This window comes from Alligator mississippiensis, chromosome 5 (genome assembly GCF_030867095.1).
Source record: "Alligator mississippiensis isolate rAllMis1 chromosome 5, rAllMis1, whole genome shotgun sequence".
NCBI classification, from domain to species: Eukaryota; Metazoa; Chordata; order Crocodylia; family Alligatoridae; genus Alligator; species Alligator mississippiensis.
The window spans coordinates 28,475,754-28,503,190 of NC_081828.1; the positions used below are offsets into that span (position 1 = coordinate 28,475,754).

Consider the following 27,437-nt stretch of genomic DNA (forward strand, 5'->3'; position numbering starts at 1 on the left):
CAGAGTACAGTGACACAACGCTAGGATGAAGGTGGGTGGAGATATGAATGCACTGTGGAATTCTTTTTTACCATACGGCATGCCTGTTCTAAGCTAATTGAAGTCTAGAATGAAGGCACTTGAAGTCAGTGAGCTTTGGATCAAGCCCCTGGAAACTTCTAGACTGCATTAAATTATGATTAAGGGTCATAAAAAACATGCAAAGTTTCCTTTCCTTGAAAACTAGCATTTTGTATTTTTTAAAACCTTCTCTAGCCATCATTTATACAAGCACAACAAAGTGGTAAGGAGCCACATTTTGTGAGATTCTGCGCAGTCTCTTCCATAGAATATGGCCATAAAGCAGTAGTAACAGATATACATTGGCTGCCAGATTATTTTGAGGTGAGTTTGGTTTAATATTTCACTATGTATGTTTGTTACTTATTGCAAACTGCAAATTCAAAAATGACAGAAACTGCAGATAAAGTGTTACAAGATGCAGTTATTTATAGTATTCTTTGTGTTAGTTGCCCTCAGGATTTCTGACTGAATATCAGAATGCCAAATAATGCAAATAGCTTCCCTCATGCTTGCTACACTTTGATTGTGCTCTAAGCATTTATTGTAGTTGTTTGTACTGTAAAGCATCTTTACTCAGAATTATAATTATATTCTTGATGGTTTGACATTTACAGTTAAAATTTCCTAATACACGGCCATTTTCTTTTTGGGGAATTTTCACACAATAAAACTAGAGAGCTTTTTCTACTCATGTAAGTAGCCATTTGTCTTCAGAGGGAGTGCCGGTGTGAAAAAGTTGAATAGGACTTGGTCTATTAAGTGTTAAAAGAATGGCTGCAATATTACTGCAACAGCTGATAAACAGATATAGCCAGTGAGGTGGAAATAAACAAACATTTTTCCCAAACAAAGGCTCCATTGTATAAATATGTTTTTATATAGTGGAGATTAGGCTGGAAAATAAGTTTAGAGAACATCTCAGGGATCAACAGTATGTATTATATCAGCAGCACATTCTATTCTGTTCCTTATTTCTCTAAGCAACTTAAAAACAAATCCGATATGCTGTTCTGCTCTAAAAGTAAAAATTAAGTGATCAGTTAGGAGAAAGCAATTACTGGGAAAAACACGAAAGCCCAGCATGCATAAATTAAATTATTTATAATTACTGTAACAGGGGTCATTTGAGATGCATCTTTCTGATTATAATTTCACAGTGTGGCCTGAGGATAGGGGACTGAAAAACAGACCCAGAAGACATGGATTCTAGTCTTCTACGTAAACTAGAGAAAATCCCTTCACACGTCTGAGCCTCATAATTATACTGACCTCCTTAGCAGAACTCAAAGCACTTTACTACTATATTATTAGCTGTTTGCAATTCATTCCTCGACGAGTTACTTAAGCAGGGTAAAATTTAGAAGATGAGGCCAAATGAGTACTAGAACAGTAGATTATTTGAGTGTTGATAGCTTGATTTTTTCAGTGACGATTTTTCTTCTGCAGTTGTAGGCACTCAACTGCAGAAGGCCCCAAAAATCAATGCATTAGCAATCTGCTTGAAATACATTGGTTTGCTTAAATGTATTTTGCATTATTGTTGCATCAACTGGCTAATGAGCCTTGATTTGTACCACAGCATACAATACAGCAGAAGGTACATTTCTTTCTTAATGCCCATTTTATATGGGGCAAGTTGCAGTTCAGTAAATAACAATTTGCTGCTTTTTCCCCTCCTCATTCACCACTTTACTACTTTTTAGGTCAACAAAATGGGCCTTACTTTTGAAAACAGAGCTGGAGTTTGTGTGCAGCTTGTAACCTGCTCTGCGGACTGGTATTGCATTCTAAAGAATATTCCCCATATAACCACAACACACTCGTGTAACTCCTTCAAAAAGCGTTCTAAATATAACTTACTTTTTCTCTCCATAATGTTCAATCACTAAGTTCCATGGGACAACACGGGATCATGAATTCCTAACAAAACTAACCTGAAATCCATCCTAGTGTTTCAGCACAACAAAACCCATTTCACATAGGCTTCACAAAGGGGTTACAAGCTACTAGCTGTGGTGTGCTTTCATGCAGGGAAGTTGTGTCAGGAAAGTTGCTGTCCCTCTGTAAATTGACCTGGATGACTGCAGAATTGCATTTATGCCAATTAAATTGATCCATCCCAAAAAGCTGCTACAGAAATTAAAGTTAAGTTTACAGCGTACACTTTTGCTGGTGCAGTAATGTCTTTTATAGATAACATTTTAAAACCATTTTTATACCAGTAAAGTCTTTTTGTAGACATAGTTATATCCCCAATGAGTCCTTTTGCTGGCATGATTTATGCTGGTTACAAGAACAAAATGTAACAGCAAGACCATTTATGTTGCTGTGGCATAAACCATTACGAATATTTTTTCTGGAGTAGACTAGTCTATTAAACAGTCCTGTGACTCGAGGCAAAGGTTATCTAGAAGCCAAATGAAAAGAGTGGGATTAAATGGTCAAGTTTCTTCACAGAAAAAAAATAAGTTAACAGTGGGTTCTTTCACAGTTCCAGAGTACATCTCATATTGTTTTATATATTAATTATCAGGAATGGGAAGTGAAAGTGAGGAAGTAAAATTTGCATATGACAATTATTTAGATTAAAAAAAAGAAAAGACTGAAGAACTTCAGAGAGACCTAAACAACTTAGGGGATAGGGCAACATGATGACAAATGAAATTCAGTGCTGATTTATGCAAAATAATGCTGGGTTCTAAATTAACTGTAGCAGCTTACTAAAAGGACATAGGAGTTATCATTAGCTCAATGAAGACCTTAGCTTAGGTGCACCTATAGTTTTAAGGAGTAACTAGGAATAACGGCCACAAGTTGATTGAGAGTAGGTTCAGGCTAGACATCAGGAGGCATTACTTCACAGTCAGGGCAGCTAGGATCTGGAACCAACTTCCAAGGGAAGTGGTGATGGCTCCTACCCTGGGGATCTTCCAAAGGAGGCTGGATAATCACCTAGCCGGGGTCATTTGACCTCAGCATTCTCCTGCCCATGGCAGGGGGTTGGACTTAATGATTTGCTCAGGTCCCTTCTGACCCTACCAACTATGAAACAATTATGAAACTATAAGAAAAAGGAACCAATATGTTAGGTTGTATAAGGAACGTAATGGTAGCAAGGAGGGTAGTATTATACACTGTTTACATTGAGGGCATGGCTTTATCTGGAATAATTATGCAGTGTAGTATTAATAATGAATAATTATTCATTGAATAATAATGAATAATTATTATGAATAATAATAATAATTATTGAATATGAATAATAATGAATAATTATGCAGTGTAATATTTCATTTAAAAATATTGCAGAATTAGAAAAATTCTTGATAACTCACAAGAAGAAAGATTAGGACTTTTTACCTTAGAAAACAGGCACATACGATAGCACGTGATAAATTACATGAAAAAAGGAATAGCTTGGAGGAGGTAGATCAGGAATTTCTATTCTCCCACTTCTGTAATTTAAGACCATAGGAACATTCAAGAAAAATGAAGGAAGTGGTAAATTCAGAAGACTTTATAGGAAATACTTCTTAAAACTTGAACTGCTTGGTCACAAGAGAAAATTTGTTCAAGAACTTAAACTAGAATGTGTTTAGTCCCTCTAATTTTCCCTTGTTATGCTACTGCCTCTACCACCTTCCTGTGACAATGAATTCCACAAGTTAACTATGCATTGCATTAAAAAGTACTCCATATACTATTTCCATGGAGACCAAATAACTGCAGGTGAGGGGATTTCATTCTGTTAGAATGTGGTTTTATTAAGCAAATAATGTGATGGTTATTTAGCTACATCAACATGATTAACAGATTGAAAATTAAATATTGAATAACTATGAGCTGCTGTTTATGAATAATGTAGCTACAAACTAGTTTACCATTTCTGCATTTCTCAATTCTTTTATCTTTTGCTATACTAAGTTCAAAGATAAAAGGTCCAAACCTAAGGTGTAAAATAAAAGCTTACCAAAATGTTCAAATGAGTGTTTTTTTTCAGCTTGATATTGTTTTGGGATACTCGAGCTCCCAAACTGAGTGTGCAGGCTTCATCTGAGAAAACAAAAGAAGAGAAAGCAATAGAGGCACCCCCTGATGTCCCTACTACTTTTACACATTTAGACCTCAGCTGGAGACCTCTCATGAAGGTACTGTATACAGTTATACTGTGGAGGAACCAAGCAAGACTGTAAATTAAAATAAGCTACGGTCATGTCTCTATAACAAGGTATTTTTCTCTCTGCCATAGATGCCCTGTGATCTTTCAAAGCATTCTGATTTTTCCTCTGATTTTTTTTTGCAATTAATGGAGGGAAAATATTTGTCCTTCCTATAACTTTCCCTCTATAATTTCAACAGAGCAGGACAGATTTACACACTTAACTCACAAGAACTTTAAAATGATCCCTTGAGGAAGTTTGCATACAACAAGGGAGTTGTATTGGGAGTAGTATATATTAGTTGCCAGAATTTTACTGCTATGTATTCTGTTCTTCTTCTGGGAGCCAGAACGGACATAGGTAGGATTACCATGTGTCCCATTATAGCCGGGATACTCCTAGATTTCAGAGGCTGGTCCCAGTTGGCTGCTGGGAATTACAGTGGGCATCCTGGAAATGCACGGGCACAGGGCACAGTCTGGCTGGGAGCTGGAGCAGCACAGAGCACCTGGCAGGCAGGCAGGCAGGCAGGCACTTCTGCCTGCCCAGCACATAGTCCCACTTCCACCAGCTTTCGAGACCATGGGGTGGGGAAGATGGGCAGTGTCCTGGATTTCCTGGATCACATCCCAGATTTCTGGGACTTCCATATGGTCACCCTAGATACAGGTAACCAGGACTAAGACAACCACCAATTTTGTGGGAGCAGACTGAGACATTCTAGAGCAGGGGTGGGCCAAGTCCAGCCTGCAAGCCAGATTGGGCCCGCGGCAACTCCATTTCCCAGCAACCCCTGCCCATGTCACTATGGCCGGTTTTCAAGGAGACCCCAGCAGTGGCGGCACTGTGACAGTGCAGGGCCAGGGTTTCCATAGACACCAGCCCCAGCAGTGCTGGCAGGGCATACAACAGGGCAAAGAGCTGCTCCGGAGCTGGATCTTGCAGAGGTGACAACGTGGTCCAGAGCCAAGGCAGAGCTGTGATCTACTGCCTGCACGCCCTGGGCAGTGGATCATGGCTCTGCCCCAGCTTCAGACCACACTGTCACTGCTGCAAGATGCCAGCCCTGGCCACTGAGCAGCTCCCCACCCAGCTGCGTGCCCTACCAGCTCTGCTGGGGCCAGCCTCCATGGACACCCTGGCCCACATTATAATGGTGCTGCTGCTGGGATCTCCATGGAAACCAGCCACAGCAACACAGGCAGGACTGCTGGGAAATGGAGTCCGGCTGCTGGCCAGATCTACCATTTTGCCCACCCCTGGTCTAGACAGAAGAAAGCACAACACAGTAAACTATTGACTCATTTTCCTTCAGAGAAGGAGGGGTTTATGGAATTTAAAGAACACATTTTGGAATGATAGGTCTTTACTGTTACAACAGGAAGCAATTTAGTGTTATGTCTTAAGTGTTTGACAAAATGAGTTATCAAATGTTTCTGTTGTACAAACAGAAGGTAAGGCAAGGTCAGAGGTGTAACAACACAGCAGGGCACCCAGGGAGCTGTGACACATGGGGGCAAAAGTAACCTTTGGTCCACTGATGTGATCGTGTGACTGTAGTGGTAGTGTTTTCTTTCTGCCCCTCCACACTTCTCCAAAGTTAGCACCCAGGGCAACTGCCCCAGTTATGTTACTGGGCAAGTTGGCATCTTAGAAACTAACTGGCTTAGAGTGGCTGAACCTGACTTTATACTAACACAACTAAACAACCTCTCTATCGTACTAACTAGATAAATCTATCCAAGAGTGATACAAGTGGAGACTACAGTCCTACCAGAATTAGCTTCACTGAAGAGCATTACCATTACAAAATACAAGGTAATATTTTAGGGAAATGTACATTTTGATTAGCTGATTTTCCTGAATTCACAGTAAGAAAAATAAGAAATATAATTATGCTATAAGTAATGGACCTGGAAACAAATGTTTCCTACATATGTTGGTATTAATACAAACATGAATACTTACAACCTGAGCCAAATAGAATTCAAGATTAAAATGGGAAACAGATTATAAAATGGTCATTAGAAGTTGTAATGCCCCTGCAAGCTCTTGTTCATATAAGCATTTGCTCTCATTTACTTCAGCTAAGCTTTAGTTAGTAACATAATTATTCTGGTATCAAACTTAATCTCTTATTTTGAACACATTTTTTAAAATACAATATTCTTTAAAAAGAACAACAACAATCACTTTCATGCTTTGTTTTCTATACCTTAAGCTAGTCCCCCAATTGCTCAGTTCACTTCAGAAGCAAGAACTCTTTACCATGCTTTGTCAGATAATACTTTGAGGAAGTAAACCTGTTCATCTTAGTTACCTCACCTTTAATAAATTTACCTTCACAGCATTCCTCAGAGCAAGTAAATACTTTTACTCCTATTTTACAGTGTTACCAGAGACACAGAGGGTATGCTTACACATTGCAATGCAGCACCTTATAAAGACACTCAAGCTAGTGCCAGAATCAGAAGCAATACAGCTGCATCAACACAATACTTCCTCCAGGCTATTTAGGCTGCTGAGAAGCAGCTTGTAAACATAAGAACACAAGAAGAAGTGTCATACTGGGTCAGACCAGTCATCCATCTAGCCCAGTATTATGTCTCTGACAGTGGCAGAAATGGATTCTATAAAGCAATAGCATTGAACTGGGTATCTCTAAAGTGATCTATCCCCTATTCAGTATCCTCCCTGGTAGCCACCATTATTAGTTTAGAGATGCCAGAGAAAACATCTCCAAACATTCTGTTCAATAGCCATTAATAGATCTATCATCCATGAATTTATCCAGTTTCTTTTTGAACCTGGCTAACTGCCTCCATCACCTCCTGTGGCAATGAATTCTCTAACTTAACTATATGTTGCATAAATAAGTATTTCTTTTGTTAGTTTTAAACCTGTTACTGACTAGAGTAAATGCTGCTGTACTGTCAAAGTTGATACAAACCAAATATCAAGAGAAATAGTTCCATAATCTTTCATTCCAACCGAAAGATTTAAAAACAAACAACAAAAAACATGTACCTTAGGAACATTATCCATTTGAATGGCCCCATTAAAGTCACTGGAACTACTCGGGCACATAATAGTCATAGGATCATGCCCAAATTCAGCTCTGTCCTGGAGTTAGTCACAGGTTTAAAATTCTCAAATGATAAGCTTTTCTGGCTCTTTTCCCAGATGTTCAGTCCTGCTTAGCCATTTTGCATGGATCCAGAATAGCTGCATTCCTGATGTTATATTAATGACGTTATAAACAGAAGCAGCATGCACGTTTCGTGTACTTGAGGTTCTCTTAAACTCTCCCTGTTCTGATGGAGTAGCTTCAGTGGAAGTTTTAGTGTAGACTCAGCGTTGTTTTTCTTAACACTAATAAAAAGAGCAGGTGTAGCTTACTCTAATACTCCCTGTGTGACGGCCATTAATACAGCTGTACCAATGGTGGGACATTTTAATAAAAAGTAAAGTGTAAATACCACAAGAGTATTGTTTGTTCACAGCTACCCACATTTGAAACTTGCTCAGCTTCCCATGTAAGAGTACAGGGACATGAACAAATTATAGAGAAGTAAACTAGGGTATGAACTTGCATACATAGCATGTTAACCACAGTTGCCTGGATGCACACACTTACTGTGTAGTACATGTGAGGCAACTTACTGCACTTTCACTAAGGGATAAGCTACCTTGCATTTATCATGGCAGTTGTCACAGATTCACTAACATGCTTGAAATCCCCACCCAAACTTGCTTCATGATAACGTGTGCATCTGTCCAGATTCCAAAGCAGTATTCCATAACCACAGTAAGGTTTTTCATCTCTGGGATTTTGTTCCCATATTTATTTGTTATCTGAGAAATTCTAACCTCTCACCCCAGAATTACTTTAGAGAAGATAAGCTATTTGATCTGGTAGCTTATAAAGTATAACTAAATCATTGTATCCATATTCTTTTCAAGATAGGGCACAATCCCAGCTCCAACCAGAACTATTTATAGATGGAAGTCCTTATAAGCAGTTAAGGGTCCCTTCAGCCAAACCTCTTAAGCTGCTGGAGAACGTCCCCACAAACTTTTTTGTTGGAACTGAAGTAAGTTGAAATAAATATTTTGATTATAAATGTATGACTTGTATTACTTAGAAAAATTTTAAAATAATGGGGCTACATTTGACTGTTTCTAGACACTGGGTTCATGTACACATGCCGCTATGGCACCATTGCTACTGTGCTCATTTAGTACCTCCTTTTGGAAGTACTAAAAGATGTTGCAGTAACACCCGTATTGGACCGTGCATGCTTATTTTTAATTACTACGTCACCATAGCAATGCGCTAGAATGAGGGAACGTGTCAATACGGCAGCGTAGCTGCAGTGTCATGGTTTTTGCCTGCAAATGCTATGTCACCATAGTGCATTGCTATGGTAAGGTAACATAGCATCATGTGTAGATGTGTCCACTGATGAATTTACATATTTTCTTCATGAATTAATTGGTAAGATTGCCCCAAGACAGCTGACAGGACACTGAAAAGGGCATGTTGTTGGAGGGAGAGGGGCGGAAAAAAGTACTGAGAAAGTAAGAGTACTATCAAGATGAATACAAGGCGGGAAAAAGTGGACACAGAAAAAGGGCAAAAGGTTTCAAAGTGGCTGTAAGCCATATCTGACCCGAGCTCACTGAAAATAGCATTTCATCTCAAACCAAGGGGGTTGAGAGGAATGGAAGAGCAGAGAGCATGCTGCCCTTAATATCCTCAATTCAAAACATGAAGAGGGGAGAGCATATGTGCACTGTATAGACGTTGCTAAAGCAAATTAATCTCCAGGCTTGAGAACTTGAGGGACACGTGCACCTACAGTGGGAATATGCACATGCACAAGTACTTTCAAGAGGTTTTTATTTCATAGCCAAACCAACCAAACCCAAAGATGAAAAAGTAATGTGAACAGTTTCCAAATCTTGTATTTGTGCTCATAGCAAAACATTTTTTGCACAAAATGTATCTTGCATTGAATTTTTTCATTTAGCAAAGTGAATCAGAATTTACAACCTTAAATACAGGAACTATAACAAGCTTTGGTTAAGGGTTTGCAAGGCTGTCTAGCTTCTAAGGAGCTGGGGACTGCACCAGCGGGTGCCATGGCTCCCATGGGCCTCACATTTCATGGCCTTTCTGCTGCACCCTGCTTCATCCTAAGCTCCCTGGCTGCAGGCTCCTCCATCATACCTCTGAAGTACTCCAGGGCAAAGCCTCCCCTAGAGGTGTGGGCTGAACTGAGCTGCACTGCCCCACCCTGTGGGGTGGGAAAGGGGGAGCCAAAGGGAGAGGGAGCCTGGAGAGCCCTGCTGCTTCTGTAGCCAGAAAAATGGGGGGAGTGGCAGCTGGGTGGGAGCCCCAGAGCTGCAGTTTAACCCACTACATAACCCACTGCTTGATCTCCATTTGAACAGTTCTTTTATGGTTTGTTTTGCTATTTGTATCTATTTGGCGTCTCCCGCATTATAGGATGGTGAACTCATTTATTCTGACTGGAAGATGGAAAGAGAAAGTGACACGGGAAGACTGATTAGTAAGTTCAGGTTTCTTGCCACCAACTAATATTGCACATTTAAAACTAGCCTTTTTTGAGAGAGAGATTTAGGCCCTCTTTAATTATACAGAGCTTTAATTTGGAAGCCTGCATTACCAATTTGATTCATCACTGACAATAGTAATTAGAAATGAGATCCTAAACCAATATTGAAAATAGTTCAACTGTTACGATAGAGCAGAGTATAGCCATTCCATCATCACTGTGAAAAGATGATCAATGATCAAAACAAAACAGTTCCATTTATAGTAGTCAAAACAAGTGAATTGGCATCGAAAATGTGGGCTCTTGTGCCTATTCCCATCAGCAGCTCAGTTCTGGACTTTAAGTGGGACTTAAATACAAGCAGATATACTGACACCTTATAAATACAATTTTACAAAAAAATCCTGTGTCCAGCACACACACAAAGCAGCAGTAGCAAAGTAGAGCAGGGATTGGCCACATTGTTGGGCAGAGTGCCAAAAACACTCGCAACCTCAACTTGTAAGATGTTGGTGTGCCAGGGGTGGACAACAGAGGAGCCATGAGGGGCCCAATCCTTGTTGTGGCAACACAGCCCCAGTTGCTGGCCCACCATCTGCCGCAAGGCGTGTGTATACCTGTTGCCAGAAACGAGCCAGGCCAGAGCTCCACAGTTCCTGCTTGAAGCCTTCTACCTGTCTGCCACAACAAGCCCAGGCTGCTCACAGCAGGCAGAGGGGAGGCTGCAAGCAGCTGCATCAGAGTCGGGGGAGCCTCAGTCTGGCTTATTTCCGGCAGCAGGTGCATGTGTGCCTTGAGGCGGATGATGGGGAAGGGGCCAGGGCTGTGCTGCCGCAACAAGGATCAGGCCTCTTGCAGCTCCCCCGCTGTCCGTCCTGAGGCTTGCGTGCCAAGCAAAATGCCTTCCTGTGCCACAGGGTTGCCTACCCCTGATATAGAGGTTTCCACCTCCAAAATTATATTCACTTCAGCATGTTGTGGGATTCGGAGCTTAAATGAAACCATTTAAAATAAGAAATTCAATTTTGCTAAACATAACAAAATTATTGAAGAAACGACTATTAATACATCATTTGCATATGCATTTAAAATCAAAAGGTCTGCAAATGTAAAGGGTTCTTCCAGCAATGCTGATATAGTAATGGTGCACTTTGAACAGTTTGGGGATGTTTTAAAGAACTAACACTGTACAATATTTGAGCTTTCATGTGACAATATAAAATTAGGTGCAAGAAATATTACATATATTGTGCAACTGCATTGACATAATACTGCTGTAAGAACCCAAATTTTGGTATTTCTTGACACCCTAATTTTAACTGGAATGGCACTTGCTTTTACTAGTCGAATATTAGCATTTTTAGCTGAGGGTATTCAATGTAGAACATTATATTGGGAGAAGCCGGAACATTAAAATTGCTTTTATTGTTTTGGTCATGAACTAAGAAATGCTGACTGTAATCTACCAATTCACAGAAGCACAACTCAAGGTCTCCTTTTATAGACAAGTGAGAAGCATATTTCAAAATAGAAATAAATATTTCTTGATTCTAAATAGTGTCAGCATTTCATGAAAGTACATGTGGACCAGGAAAACACTAATATAAATGACTGAATTAATTAAACGTAGTCTTGAAAGGCAGGAACCATGCTTTTAATAGCTCCCCTCTTAAGCCTCTGGCCTACAGGACTCTCACTAAGAAGCTGGCTGATAAAGTTTACTAGAAAATTACAGCAAAGAGACTTAGGGTATATATAGCTGTTACATTTAGATCCACCTAACCAAGGTTAGGATTAGGTTTCTCGCCATTTTTTTTCCTTCCCTTGGCAGAGCCTGCTCACATAATCTGCCAGTGGGCTGCACAGCCCCTGAGCGGTGGGGGACCCCAGTCCTTCCCTCTGCGGCAGTCCTTCCTCTCAAGCGCCCACATTTATAGGCAAGTAATCAGGTGTTTTAGCCAGGTGGCATTCACCATTATAGGAGCTAGACTTTACAAGAATCCCCTTGTACAAATTTTTAGATACATTGAGGCTGTTTTGCTTTATCTGAGCTACTCAGCTCCAAAGCATCTGCATCAGAGGCACCTAAGAGAAGGAATATATAATGCTACAGAGCTTGATTTTGCAGACCTTATTTCAGTATAAAATAATCCCCACTGGGAGAAAGATTGTAGGATCAGAGCCAGAGGAAATAGAGTTATAGGTAACAATCATCTTTTTAATTTCTTTAGGTCAGAAACCAGCTAATAAATATACCATCCATGATGGAATTGTCAATACTGTACAGAGATCTCCGTTTTTTAAAGACATCATTCTCAGTATTGGAGGCTGGAATTTTGCCATATGGAAAGAAGGTGTTACAGTAAGTTACTGAGAAAGCAGTTACTGTAAAAACAGTAACTCCATCAACAGTAATTGATGGAGATAAAAACAGAGAGTAACCATAACATATTGCCTCCAGGGCAGTACTTATGGAAGTGATGGTAGATAGCCAAGTCTCCCATTTGGAAATAAATTGATTAAAAAAAATGCAGCAGCTGTTTTTTGCTGCTCAGTTGGGGTTTTTTTTAAGTTTTGTAAACTTGGTTCCTAGGAGAGAGGAAGTAACTTTTTCTAATACAGCTTTGTGAAAACTGTGGCTTCTTTGCAACCTATTTCCATTTCCAGCAGTCTGCTGTCAGAGGATCCTGAGGATAAACAAAGCCCAGAAGCTTGAGACAAATTACAGTGAAGCCAAAAATAATCTGAAAAGCAGAGAGAAAACAAGTAATATGCAGTCATTTCTTTTGGTTGTTTGGAGTTAATGGCATGTAGAAGGTCAAAACAGCTAGTTTTGAGTAGAAGGAAATGCAGCTGCTTCTTTCAGAGATAGCAAAGATGAGAATGACTGCAGGAGTGCCTGAACCAGTGGGGAAGTCTTGGTCAACTGAGAGGGGAGAAAAGCATTTTTCACAATCTACCATTTGAAATACAGAAGTTTAGTTGCATTAGGCAAAACCCAGAAACGACAGACCTTGGCAATGGAAAGCCAGAATACCTCAACTAAGGAAATGGGCATGTACTTCCTTATTTCTCCACTTTTCTGTGGCAGTCTAGCACTAAACACATTTTTTGACACTACAGTTATTCTTCTACTACAGTCATTCTAGTGGTGATGGTTCCAAATTTCAAAAGCAGGAGGTTGGAAATAGTTTGGAACAGATGGGTTTGGTTTTGATTGCTTTGATTTGACTCTTGCATTTCTCTCTCTCAATTAAGGGTGGACCAATACTTCAATCATGCTGCTCCCCAAAAAGATATACAGTAGGACACTGGTCCTTGTCAAGAGCAGGAGTATTTTTCATTGGTAGAGAAGATGGGAATATTGATATTTGGGACCTACTGGAGAAAACTCATGAACCATCACAGACCCAGAACATCTCTATATCCATGATCACCTGCATTAAACCCTGGATTGTCTCTTGTATGTTGATGGTGATGATGTTTTTTACCATAACATTGTATTTTTAAAATAAGTTATACCTTGATCCTGCAAAGTCTTATGGAAATCCTTAGTGTTACTGACTGTTCATAGTCAGTCTGGGAGACTGTGCTCTGCATAAAATTCAGCATGTGCATACCAGTAAGTGTTTTCAGGATGGGACCTCTCATGTTTTGTTAGGAAAAAAGCACCATTTCTTTTGTTTTCTAACAAAACAAAATAATTTGTAGTAAGGGACATTTGTTAGAAAAATAATCAAAATAAGGTATTTTTTGCTGTTAAAAAGAAAACAAAAAACAGGCCTTTGGGAGCTGTTTACTTTCTCCATGTTTAAAATAAACATCAGTATGCAAGCTAGTACATTTCCAAAACAGCTTCATGAGGTTTAATAATTTTATTTTTGAAATTGTACATCATAACACATTTTTTAAATTAGTCTCGCAGGCTTGTTACATAACGTACTGTATAGAACAAACAAAAGCTTTCAAATATTTACTTTTTCCTGTGGGAAACCAAAGAAGCCACAGAAATTCCATGTTCTTTACCAGACACCAAGATGGACATGGACCATCTTTGCAGTGTGTACAGAGCCTGGCACAAATAGTTCCCAGCCTGTTTAGGATCTGTGGGTACAACCTAAAAATTTACAATGACTCAAATAACCATATTTGGTATGGTGTATGAATAGCTTAATAGAAATTCTAACCAAGTAATGCTAGAGTTCATGGGTAAGAACACAGAAATATGGAAATTGTCATAACAGATCAGTCCAACAGCCCAGCTATTCTAGTGTTGACTCCTGCCAGATACCACCATCTGGAGCAGAGGCAAGAAATGCCATAATGGATAATTAAGAAATAATTTATTTATAGAAGGAATCTCTTCCTAAACTAACTATTAGTGGATGACTTATGTCCTGAGGTCTGAGGGTTATGCAAATATGCCAATCTGCCAATTGTATCATTTTTATTTTTGATAACCTTACAGCAAAGCAGCACTTTTTAGCCATATCTGATGACTTGGGAACACTACATATTTTAGAAATCTCTTGGACATTAAGTCATCCTTCAAGCAATGAGGTTTGTAATATCTTTTACATATGACCAAATACTTTGTGGGGCCTCTGGAAAAGTTGAGAAATGTCCTTGTGCATTATTAGATGCTTTCATATTAAAGGTGATTAAACTGGGGTCACTATGCCCCACCACTATTATTTTATAATATCGCATGTACCAAGCAAAGTTGAGCCTGCCCTGTATTAAGATGGGAGACCACTAGGGAAAACCCAAGTACTGGAAAACAGTGCACAGAACTCCACCTTTATAACCAAAGAACATGACAAATGTAGGAAAGCCTGGACTCTTTTTGGCCATGTGCATCGTGTCACCTGTTTTCATAAACTATGTGAATCAAAACATGACTTAACACTCAGATAAGTAAATATACTAAATCCCTATCCCCCTCCCCTCCCTATTTTCTTTGTGCTTGTCTCAATTTTTCCCTTTAAACTTGGCCTGTTTCCAGTTAAGTCAATGACACAGTACAGCTTTGCACTGAGAACCTAGCTCTAAATCTTTTAGGGACCAGTCCTGTAGGCCTTTACTTACCTGATTGTACTTGCTGTTCAGGTGATCAAGGACTATTCCTATCACAAAGAATTTGTGGAATTCCATACATTCTGCATTTCTTTCTCTCCATAACTGACTTAGTCTCATTCCTTCCCAAGGAAAGCAAATTAGAGCCATCTTGTCCATTCTAGCAATTTTTCTTGGTAGCTACTTGGTTCCCCTTATTCTCCTTCCTTTCTCAGACCTCTTATACTCATTTATGCACTTCTAGATCAGGGCAGCATAGGGCCTGATCTCAGCATGCAGGGATGGGTGGAGGCAGCATGGGGACCAAGAGCCTAATTCCAGGACATCGGGCTGGGTGGGGCCTAATCATGGCACATGGGGTCATTATGGAGCCCAATTTGGCCCTGCACTACTAGTCTGGTCTGCAGGGCCAACACCATGAGACCCACTGATTTATATTATTACAGAATTGTATTTTATTGTCTGTATTTTAAAAAATACTTTATACTAAGGGTTTTCAACCTTTTTAAAAGTGTACCCCCAGCAACCAGATAAGAACCAGAGGGGGTGGCACACGGCCAGGTGGGAGGGGTGACTCATGGCCAGGCACAGACTGGGGGGGGGGGGGGGGGGGCAAGCAGCCACCAACGTCCAGTTGGTTGGGCAGCATCTGTGTGGTCCGTGGAGGGGCACCGCTGCCCTCACTCCCGGCCCTGCCCACCCGCATGTACCCCCCTAGGGCCTTCCCAATTACCCTCGGGGGTATATGTACCCCCAGTTGATAACCCCTGCATTATGCCAATGTAATGTTACTATAGATGGGTTATGTATCAAGTATGTTGATAACTAGTATAAATTAAGATGCCCAGTGATCATAAACCATGCTCGCTTTTATGTTACTAGCGTGCCAGTGTCCTTCATTACTTTGAGAGAGAAGTCAAACATCTGGATTACTTTGAACAGCGACAAGAATTCCGAGCCAGAGAAAGAAAAGAAATAGAGTTAGAAAAACAGAGAAATAAAACAGTAAGTTTTATTGAAGTTTGACAAGAAAGCTGTATCTATTTATTTACTGTAGGCAACACTTCCCCTGCTATTTCCATTTCTAAGCTTTGTAAATTAAAAATAGCTTTGTTGAGCATATTTATGGAGTGCGCCACCGTTTGGAAAAGAGTACATGGTGCCATCTCATGCTTCATCCTCCATCCTTGTTCAAGCAGAACACTGTGACTTGAGTAGGGTTAGACCGATACATTTATCTCCATTTGACAGCTCTAGGATTTTCCTTTTCCTCTTACCCAGTTGTTCTTCCAAAATGTCAGATGTGGGTCATCTTTTTCCAAGATGCTGCTTAGCAGTCACAGGTCCCAAACTCCAGCCCTACTGGTGCAAGTATCCCCTAAACACAAGAATGGTCCCACTGAACTCAGGAATGTTGAAACAATGATTACTAAGGGGTTGCAGGACTGCACCTTGCCATCATAAAGCAACACCTTCCTTATTGACAAATTACAGCAGCCTTAGAGAGATGAAATTCTAGTTCATGACAATGTAATTTAAGTTTGTTTTCAGTTGTTTGTGCATCCTTCACATCTACTAATTGAGAGCATTACATAACAAGCTGTTATTACCCTTGATCTTAGCACATTCCTGCTGGTTATTAAAAATGCAAAAGCTCTCTTGTGGGAAAGGTAATGTTATAATGTGTATTTTATAAAGAATACTGTGTGTGAGGTGTGAAAGGAAAAGAACTTTTCTTTAGGGAAAATAACTAAAGTGTACGAATCAAATGCAAAATTTAAAGTCAAATAATTTATATCAAGATTTTATAGTAGCTTGCTAATTTCAAACCTGATTAACATTGGTTGTTTAAATAACTTTATTTGTGTAAAATAAATTTAGCCTGCCTGTAGTCTTTTGGCCAATTGTTTGTTTTGGCACCCAGTAGATGAAATTGCAGCTCTGTGAATGTGATCCTAGAGGTCATTCTCTAGATGGTTACAGATCAAAGAAGTTGGAGCACTGACTAAAAATGACAATAGAATGGTGTTAATGATTCAAAGCTAATAGTAATATTTTCTTCCTTAGAGAGTGGTTCATCCACAGAAATCCAAAGAACAAATGGAAGAACAGATGAATATGGATTATTTGGAGTTTCTAGAGTTAGAAAAAAAGGTACTGATAGACCTTGGATTGCTAAGGGAGCCAGAAGGACATGCCTCTTGATTGGACTAGCATAGCCAACTTGCATTGTTGTTTTCAAGACATCTTATGTTCTTGTGAAACTTGTACATATGTAATTAGAAATATATTTAGTTTGACAATTGTGGAGATAAATTGCCTAACACCTTGGCAGTACTAGCCCACTAGTTTTATTAAGTCATTTACTCAAAGTTGTAGATAAGAGAAAATATGCTTCGTGTATATATTCCCTGCATTGTCATCCATGAGTACTGTTAAACAAACATGAGCAGTCTACTGTTTTAATTTGCTTTTAAATTGTCTATTTATTTATTCTCATCACATATCCATCAGATATGTACCTGCTTAACAATATTATATGAAAAGCCTACTCGGTAAGCCAAGCCAAAACTGTATCAGTCATACCATAGAACTGAATACAGGATATTCATTTTCTTATTAGACCACCCAAGTCTTGCTCCAAACATCTCCTGTTCCAGCAGTGGCCAACGTGTGGCACAAGCATCACAGCCAGCCTCTGTATGTGGCATTTGATAGCTCAGAGAAGGGACAGGCAGCACCGCAGCAGATTGGGCAGGAAGCAGAAGGTGGACCAGGAAATCAGGCAGAGAGCACAAGGCAGGAAGCAAAAAGCAGAGCAGGAGATTGGGCAGAGGAAGGGGATTGGACTAGCACTCAGGGAAGGTGCAGAGCTAATTTGTGGTGCACATGTCGAAAAGCTTGGCCCCCACTGTTCTATTTCATCTTTTCCTATGTCCAGAGCCCTCATCCCGCTACAAAGCCAGAGATCAGAGGTAGTTTTTGCTATGTACTCTGCAGGTAACCAAATATGAGCACACAACACGTTCATGCAGAAAGGTTCAGAGCTAAAGCATCCTCAGCCAAGATTATCAGCTATATCATCAGCCCTCTCCAATTTACACCAAGTGGTATCAATTAGCATCTCAGATGACCTGAAAAGTAATGACAACACACAAGGAGAAAGAGATTCTTACATGGCTGGGAGTTGAAGCTGTAAAAACAGACTAAAACCAACACCTGAAACTGCACCTAGCTATTAACTGGGAACCAAGGCAGCTCAGGAACAATGCCCACAATTTCTATATGGTTCAAAAATACTGCCCCACAAACAGTTTAACCAAGAAGTGACATGAATGGAATTATGGTGCTATTCACTCCGAAATGTGGTAATCTCATGCAAGAACTGCAGCAATTATATTGTCAGAAGATGCAGTGTGGATGCTATTCAAGGTATGATTTGGTGCCGCTTCAGAATCTTTAAGGTACAGATGAAATTTTAAAGCAAAACTTCTAAAGTACTGGTAGATGGCAAGGTTTCCATATAGTTCCACTCATTACTTCTAATGTTGCAATGATTGTGGTGACAATGCCACGGACAGATATCCATTTAAGAATCTTTTCCTATTAAAAAAAATCCATAGAAGCTTTTTATTGGTCTTGGATTTTGACAAGAACATACTGTAACTAGGCCTAAATTTTAGACTAGGGTTGACCTGCCAATGATCCTTAAAAGAGATGATGCTATTGCTCAAAGAGGTTAAAAAAAAAAAAAAAAAATCAAACTCCTAACCTCTTTTCTTAAAGCCAGGTATGTTACTATATTAATTCACTTCATGAGAAATTGTAAATCGAGTTTTGGGACTGCTGTGTATCCTACACCATATATCTTGAAATCTGTTTGATACTCAATATGCTTAAAGCGAAAGGTAATCCCACACCTAAAAATTAGATGAACATTGCTACATCTGGGGAAGAATCATGGCAATTTAAAACAAATTATGCAGAGCAGTAGAGTATTAATTCTTTATCTGCATCCTAACCTTGTGGCTGGTCTCTTTCTTGCTATGATGCCAAGCCAAAACCACAGATCTAAAAACACATAGGATTCCCCTGAAAGCAGGAAAGGCCATAACTTTAGTGACAAGAACCTCTGCCTATAATCATTATTTTATTACTCAGATTATAAAGGGATTCCTATTTTAGCTTGGTAAATGCTTAATAGAACACTAGATCCATAAAATACACTGTTCCCTCATGGATATTATGTTATATTTGAAAAAAAATACCCATTAGTAAGACCAGTTGATATTGATTGCTTGCATTTCTGTTAAAAGACAATTACTTTTGAGAGGTGTCAAGGCATGTTATACAACAGTTTTAATATCCACCAGCATAAATGAATAACAGTTCATTAATATTAATGTTCACCTTTTATCCACAGAGATGACTCTTTACATAATGCAGTGTTCTGCCTGTTGCTAGGTTTCAATAGCCAGGTCACATACCATGTAACTGAGTAGAGCCTGTCAAGAGGAAATTAAATGTATCAGAGAAGGACAGATTAAACTCTATACGGGTGAATTCACTCTTTCCATGACTCACCAAGCTGTTTGAGGGTTATAGACGCCTGTCAAATGAGTGTCCATATGGTCACAGTAGAAACTAGAATGCAAAAGCAAACACACATGGGGGGGTCTCTGCCAACGGAAACTTTAGGTGACTTATGATAGTGAGCTACAGTGCAGCGGTACAAAGGCCAGTCTGAAACTCAGGAAACCAAGCTCCCCAAGTGCACCAAGATACAGATTACACACAGATTTCAGGTAACGTTGACAACATCCCATAAACCAACAAGGGCTAGGCTAGGGTCCCAAGGCTTCATTCTCTATGATGTGTATTTACCACTTGCTAAAGCTTCAGTAAGGTTTAAAGTGCAGTCCAGGATCATCTGGATGCAATTCTAGTGTGCCATTAAAAAGAAAAACAGAGTGCACATATGTTTAGAAATGAGATCAGAAACAATCAGGCTTTGACTTTTAAATTGGTGTTTAAATATTGTTACAGCCATGCTTCATGGTTCCTATATATTAAGCAATCTCTAAATGAAAAATGAAGAAAACCCTAATAACCATTTCCTGGCCATATGTAACGTTGTGTTTACAGTCAGAGATCAAATGGGAGGGAAATGCGGTTCCCTTTGTTAAATCAACAGTTAACAAAAATTGATTAGCACAATTATGGCAAGTATCCTACAGCCAATTAATTAAGAAGTCCTATTGTTGCTTATGAAGCCTGTATTTCATTAGTGAAATGTATGACTTCTTGGAGCAGCTTTAAAGAACTTCAAGTTATAGGACTGCAGACTACAAAAAACCAAACTCCATCATGTGATCACTAACTTGCTCCTGTGTTGAAAAAGCAAGTCAGCCAGCACAAAAAAAAGAAAAGAATAATGGCAGCCTCAATATATACTTTTTTCTCTCAGCTCTACAGAGCAATCTGCTGGAAAGCAATGCCATCTGAGGCTGCAAGTATGCTCTTTCACAGCAAGCTGGTATTCACAGACATCCCACCTGTGTCAGTCCCTTCCACTCTACTGTTTATTTCAGCACTGGCCAGATAGCCCTAACACACAGTATTCAGACCTCCTGGATTTAAGGAGAGACTAACCTGTCCTGTTTAAGGACAGACATTTGTTCGGCATTCACTCCTGGATAGGAACATGCTGAAATGATACTACCCCTTCTGAAAAAAAAAAAAAAAAAAAAAAAATTACAAAATTCCCACTGTGTTTAATGGGAGCAGGAGTAGGTGGGCTGGATCCCTTTCAGCTTGTAGAAATTACTCACCTAGGCTGGAGATAATTTTATTGTGATATGTTGTTTCATTAACCAGCACAGGATAAAAAGAAAGAATCATGCCACATACAGCACTAGAGATGCATTTCCTAGCAAGCTTGATAAAAACGGGTTCTGCCCATTACAAATGTTGCTTTTAGCTACAAAAATGTATTAAAATGCACATTTTTACCTAAGATAAAGCAGGCAGCTCTGGAATGCAGGGCAGGCATTAAGGTTGTCTTCACTGTAGATCAGGGGTCAGCAACCCCTGGCACGCATGCCGAGCATGGCAGGCAAGGCCATTTTGCTCTGCACACCACTACCAGCCCAGGCTCTAAGCAGCTGCTGCCAGCCATGGAGCCCAGACTGCGCAGGCAGCTGGGAGGCTGCAAGCCCCCTGCAAGCAGACTGGGCTCCATGGGCCAGCTGCAGCTGGGAGGCTGCAAACAGCTGCTCCAGACTCCAGCATGTCAGCACTCCAGCACTTTCCAAGGTAGACATTGTGGTTTTTTTGGCACCCTGGCCAAAAAAACATTGCCTATGCCTGCTGTAGATAGATACCACCATGTCAGGGACCCAAGTCACAGCCAAATGACTACGCTCACCTGGTTACAGTTAGTTTCCTTGTTCTTCAGTATTTTCAGTTCAAGCTGAAACAACGTTTCCTTCTATACACAAGCTGAAGTATTATCTGACTAACCAGCAACTAACATTTTAGTCTAGTCATGAAACATAGGGTCAGTACCCTCTAAAAGTGGGAACTGTGTTTTTCAATCAAATTACAGGTCAGATCATATCTGAATCCTCTTTTCTGACACAGTTTTAATTAGAAATCCAAGAATCAACAGCCCAGGGCAGCCAGGACCAATACTTCGATCACATGTAAGAAGCCTAATAGAAATAAATGAAGCAACCTGCCTCCACAGAAAGTCTTTTCTTAACCCCCACCAGCGAGTGCCTTGCTTACACCTTAAAGCATGAGGTTTGTGTCCCATCTTTCTACTGTAATGGTGGGTATTCTATTGCTGGCATGTCTAACATGACCTTGCAGCAGAGTTCCACAGGTTCATTGCAGATAAAAAGGTTGCCATAGACAAAAGTCTAGAGCTTCCCTTGCCATTACAAAAATGCTATTAATTTATGGGGTAATCACAATAAGAGGCAATTTGTACGTCTTAAAACCACATCTAGCCAAGATGATTTCACCACATTTGCACTGGCCTTGCTGGACAAGGGAAAATTACAGTTCTTTTATTTCAAAAACCACTGCTCTAGAGAAAAATGTGTTATTTCAAAGATGAATTTATTTGCATTGTGGAAAGGAAAAAAAAAACACCTACAGCTTAAGTGTATGGGGTTGTGGCCTGGCAATAGAGAGACCAGATGTGTCCTTGGACTTATCAGATTTAAGGATTTACCCTGTACAATCCCTGAGGCTCTACTTCTGTGGGGGACAAGTCCCTCTATTTTTAGAACACTTTGTAATAGCTTTTTTTCTTAGCACGTTAACAAAATGCAAAAACGTGATGCAAAGCGGGAAAAGAGCTCACATCAACCAACCAACCAACCAACTTCATCCCCATCAGTGCCATTAAGAATTCGACCTGCTGTGTCTTGCTTGCTGGCCTCTCTGAAAAGTAACAATATGATTAAATAGTCACTTAAAACAGATTTACAAACTGAAATGTGATCCAATAGCATTCATCAGGTTGCTGATCCTCTGAATTATTTTGATCCACTAAGGAGCTGGGTATCACAGAAAAAAGCCATCATTCTGCTTACTGTGGAAAACCCAAGATGATATTGGGCAAAGAAAACCTTAGACTATTAAGGAAAATGTCAGTAGAACAAGCATATTACAGACTGTAGAACCATACCCAGAGGCAAGGGCTGGCACTTACTGTTTGAGTAATTTCAGCCTGACTGGACAAAGTGAAAGCAAATGCCATGGGGTTGGTGATGGCATGTACAGCCTTTCACCTCTAGGTCAGAGGTTCAAATCCAGTCCGTCATTAGTGACACAATTCTTACCACCTGGCAGCTCTTTAATAGCGGACGTGAAAGGCATTGACCCTTTATGTCCACTTCCTAGGCGTAAACTGCCACCACCATCACAAAAATAAACCAACAAGTAGGGAAACTATCCAGCACAAGAATATGCACTAGGTGGCAGGCTCAAGGGAAGGGCTGAGGAAGGAATGTGGACATGTGATACAGGCCCTAGTGGACAGTATGGACCATCTTGCACTGCAGCTGTATGCATTTGCTGCTTTCTTGACAGGTTCAGGGCTTTTGTTTCAGGGACTTTCAAACCAACACTTTTCAGGGAGCCTGAGGGTGCGTGCCCACATGGCATGAATTCTTATGCTTGTTGCAGCGAATTGCTATGTGATGGCCCCATGGGATAGAGTCCACCCACAACTTCCACTTCCAAAATTACTGCAGAACAGATCAACCCCTTCTCTCCTCCTCTCCTCCACCCCATAAACACAGGGAGGGGGACACAATGAGCAGAACTTTGCAAGGTTATTTGGAAATCATCCCTCTTCAAGGAAAAGGAATCTAAAGCAGATGTGTACAAAATGGCAGATCTGCCTGGCAACTGGACTCCATTTCCCAGCAGCTCTTGTCCATGTTGCTGTGGCTTGTTTCCATGGAGACCCCAGCAGCAGCAGGACCATGACAGCACAGGGTGGGAAGCTGCTCCAGGGCTGGGGCTGGGATGTTGCGACAGTGACAGCATGGTCTGGAGTTAGGGTAGAGCTGTGATCTGTGACCCACACTTACAATTCAAAGGGGTCTGCACATCCATTCAAAATTCCCAAAGGGGTCCGCACTGCCATTTGAAATGTTTTAGGGGTCTGCAGATGAAAAAAAAAGGTTGAAAACCACTGCCTTAGAACATAAGCTGCTCATTTCTTTTTGTGATTTCTGATAGAGGGTGTGACAGATGTGTTATCTCAAGACCAGTCACAAGAAGAGCCCACTCACCTGTCTGGGCAGTTTCCCACCTAACTAATTACATCAAAGGCATGGCAGGAGAGAAAGTTGGTTCTAGGTGAGAGGCTGCTTCTTTAATGCCTAGGGCACACTACACAGCTCTGACTTCCCCCTTCTCCATATCCCATGCCTCACAGGTGTTACTCTGATGTTATCAATTGTATGTGCCTCCTTGGCACCTAGTCCTCCAGCTCCTGGCTTTCTGCACCACTTGGGCACCAAGTTTCCTGGTGCCTAGCTTTCCATCTCTGCACCTCTCTGGCACCTGGCTCTCCACACCCATCGTTGGGTTCTGCCCAGATCGTATGCCTCTTTCTCTGAGCACTAATGAGGCCTCCAAACCTCCCCTTTTACTCTCACCCCGGTCTTCCAGTATAAAGCATAACACAGATATGAGCCCGTGGGCCACAATATAACAATGCTAATGGAGACTGGGTTCCATCTCTTTAAGAGGGTAAAACTTCTCCCCTTAGGACCATGTCTCTGTCTCTTAGCTTTAGGTACCTCAGACTCCTGGAGCCTCACTGTTCTTGTAGGCAGCACCTAGCCTCAGGTAGCTCATTTGTGCAAGGACTCCTTTCCTTGGCATTTGCTAGAGAGAGCTCCTACTAGCTGCAGCCCTGGATTTATGTATCCCCAGTGCTCTGCCCCCTCCTGGTCATCTGACTGGCTGCAGGTGCTGGCCAATTGCCCTCTTAGGCTGTTGCTCAGGCAACCCACAGCTGTGGGGCTCCACCTAGCACTGAGCAGCCTGGACGGGCTGCTTCTACCCTTTAAAGTAGCAGGTACATCTTGGTGCCCTGCTACAAAGGGAAAACAAAGAAAATTCCCTGTGGAATGTAAAACTACTCCAAGTAGCATTTGCTCTGGTGGCTGAATATAGAAATCTGTTAGGTTTGTAGGAGACGGCGTCACAAAATAACTGGTTCCCTACTCCACAGTCAATCGCAAGCTCAGGATCCTACAGGAGGATGACACTGCTAAATACACAAGGGTCCCAGAAAAGAGTGGGTGAAAGGTACAGAAGACTCAAGAGGCAGCTCAAGCTCCACATTTCTCACTGGTTGATATTTTCCACTTAGGGAAGCAGAAGTGCTATCCAGCCCTATGACTCCAGTGTGCATTCAGGGCCCTGTCCCACTACACTGATCTTTTGTAAACAAAGAGGTTACTATAGCTGCTTAATTTATAAGAATTTTTTAACTAAGCAATTAATCTATGATGATTAGCAAATGTTCTTTCATGATATACTGTAGCAAGAAACCTTTCTGCCTGCACCCCGCCACCCTCAAATGTGAAGCTCCTCCATATGGCAAAAGCCCCTTTTGCAGTATTTGCCCCCTTTTAGGGATGCTCTCTCTTTTCTACCTTTTCTTCCTTCCTCTCTCTTTTTCTTTTATTATATTATTATTATTATTATTTTTTATATAAGGTATACTTGTAGTGAAAAATAGAGCTTGTAGATGCTTTTACAAATGTACTTCAAGTTTAAAAGTAAGTTGTACCATGTAACAATGTTAGCAAGAGCAGAAATCTCTATATCGAACGGGTCCCTGAATGAATCATCGTTGATTGTGTAACACAGTAGCTAGTCTGGATAAACAAGTTAACAAGCAGCAATTAACACCTACGAAATTACAGATCAAGAAGAGAAAAGAATCAATACAGAGCCAGAAACTCCCTGAAACTTCACTATTAAAAAGATACAGAAGTCCCGGTTTGAACTAATCAATGCTGGATTACCCCCTGATCAACAACTTCCAGAGCTCTATTCATCACGGCAGTGAATCAATCAAAATTCATCAATGGACTCCGGAGACTGCATGTACCTGCGGACATGACCCCTGGGGCTGACAGCTGCCATCCAGAAGCTACCAAGAGGGACATCCCTCGAGGCCAATGACCCTTGGATTGGGTAAGCCCGAGAATTGGGGAGTCACCAAGGTCTGCCAAAGAGGGATAAAAGGCAGCGAAGAATGACCCCCAATGGCTCCCTCTTTGACCTGACTAGCACCCTGCCTGTCCAGCCACAAGGACCAGCCAGCAACCCCCTTCTGAAGCAACATTGCACTGAAAGAAACCTCAATTGGCCATCGACAGTGGACTCCAGCACTTGGGGATAGGTATATCTTGACAGCGATGCTTAGTGTTCATAGTTAGCTACTTGAGTGCATGTGTGTGCGTGAATGTGTGGGTGTTTGAGGGGATCAGCACCAAGGTTTATGTATGGTCTGACTTTCACATCCGTCCAATAAACCAGAATTTTATGATGATCCTCTGAGTTGGTCTTTTGTAGCCAACAATACAAGCCTTGATGCTGGCTTTATGGTTTTTCACCACTCATTCTTCCTCAAATCCTTGTGTTTCCTATCAACTTGAAAAAAGCATTATTAAATGTTAAACCATGAAGCTATGTGCACAGACAGCAGAAATTTCAACTTAACCAAATCACTGCAGACTACAAATAATTTTCGAAAAGAAAAGAAAAAGATGACGTATACCTATAAGCTCCCAATTAAAGGCAATTCTGTGTACAGGATTTAATTAATGGCAACTAACAGCATTCAGAGAAAAAGCATACAAGATTACTTTAAAATTATAAACATGTAATTATTTTAATATGTCCTCATCTGGCAGAGCTGCAGATGTGGGAAACTATTTAAATAAATTTCAATACATTATCGCTAGAACATTTAAAATACGCAAGGCAGCTGCTTACTTAACTCAAAAAAAATGAAATTGTTGTCCAGAGGGGTTAAGAAAGCTTAGAACACATTGTAGAGTATCATCCCTTTTTTTAAAAAGTGCTGTCTTGTATTTTTCATTGTCCATGTAATCCACATAAAAACTTGAGCCAGTAACATGAGCTGAGCTGCAATCCATAGTACTTATGCTAATGTAACAAACAGAATTTTTTGAAGGAAAGGTTGTCTGATTTGGTTTAGCAAGTCTGAAGCAAGTCCACAAAACAAAAATCTGTATAATGGGAAGCACAATATTTGTACTGACTGCTAATACAAAGTTTTTCTTGGCTCAATAGTGGTTTCTGACTACTGAGCGGTCAGAAACAATTTGGTCTCAGTCTAGTAATAATGCAAATACTTGGATATGAAGTTTAAAGACAAAGAGCATAAAGACAGTTTGATTTTTAGTTTTTTTGTGCTGTCTGCATTCACTGCGTAGTAGGGGGGAATAACTATAGTTAACCTCTCCATAAAGTTACTTACAATAGATTTGGATGTGGATCTTAGTGAATTACAGTTCTGTATATCCGAAAATTTACTGCCTCGGTAAACACACTCATGTGTCTGGCAAAACAGGCAGGGATTGTTTTTGTGCAGTCAAAATAAAACTTTTCACTTCCTGTCAGCTTAGAAAGTCCTACTTAGCACACCAGAAATAGGCTCTTCTGAAGCTCAAGCATAATTTATATTAGAAGAACGTCTCTCTTTTCAGAAACATAATTCAGTGTTGCTCCATTATGAAATTCTCCCAGGTGCTCCTGGTTTGCAAGGGGATAAACTAGAAGAGCCAGCTGCTCTCCCTGGCTGGTTTGAAGGAGGTGGGGGTAGACAGGCTGCAACTCCACCCAGGAGGGACTGGAGCTGTACAGGCTATTTACACAACAAGAGCTACTGCAGGAACATTTTATATCCATATCCACTTGTGTAAATGCTGCTGGCTACAATATTTATACAAGCTTCAGGTGTGGGCCAGGGTCTAAACTTATCCCC

General features: G+C 40.5%; 2 protein-coding genes across 3 annotated transcripts in view; one reads left to right on the forward strand and one right to left on the reverse strand.

Moving 5' to 3' along the window:
• The window catches only part of DNAI3 (dynein axonemal intermediate chain 3), a 47,353-nt gene extending 29,316 nt beyond the window's left edge, over positions 1–18,037 (forward strand). For both annotated transcript variants that reach the window (XM_014594605.3, XM_019489056.2), the window contains 11 exons: positions 256–384; positions 1,767–1,840; positions 4,064–4,211; positions 5,954–6,041; positions 8,187–8,317; positions 9,736–9,799; positions 12,037–12,167; positions 13,064–13,268; positions 14,274–14,365; positions 15,764–15,886; positions 16,949–18,037. In XM_014594605.3, the coding sequence (XP_014450091.1) occupies positions 256–384; positions 1,767–1,840; positions 4,064–4,211; positions 5,954–6,041; positions 8,187–8,317; positions 9,736–9,799; positions 12,037–12,167; positions 13,064–13,268; positions 14,274–14,365; positions 15,764–15,886; positions 16,949–17,086 (1,323 nt within the window). In that variant the 3' untranslated portion in view covers positions 17,087–18,037. The remainder of the gene's footprint in view (positions 1–255; positions 385–1,766; positions 1,841–4,063; positions 4,212–5,953; positions 6,042–8,186; positions 8,318–9,735; positions 9,800–12,036; positions 12,168–13,063; positions 13,269–14,273; positions 14,366–15,763; positions 15,887–16,948) is intronic.
• Positions 15,876–27,437, reverse strand: part of SYDE2 (synapse defective Rho GTPase homolog 2) — a 65,191-nt gene continuing 53,629 nt past the window's right edge. Inside the window, exons 8-9 of the transcript XR_009462360.1 lie at positions 19,292–19,386; positions 15,876–16,259 (exon numbers count right to left, since the gene is read on the reverse strand). The gene's annotated coding sequence lies outside the window, so the exon portion shown is untranslated. The remainder of the gene's footprint in view (positions 16,260–19,291; positions 19,387–27,437) is intronic.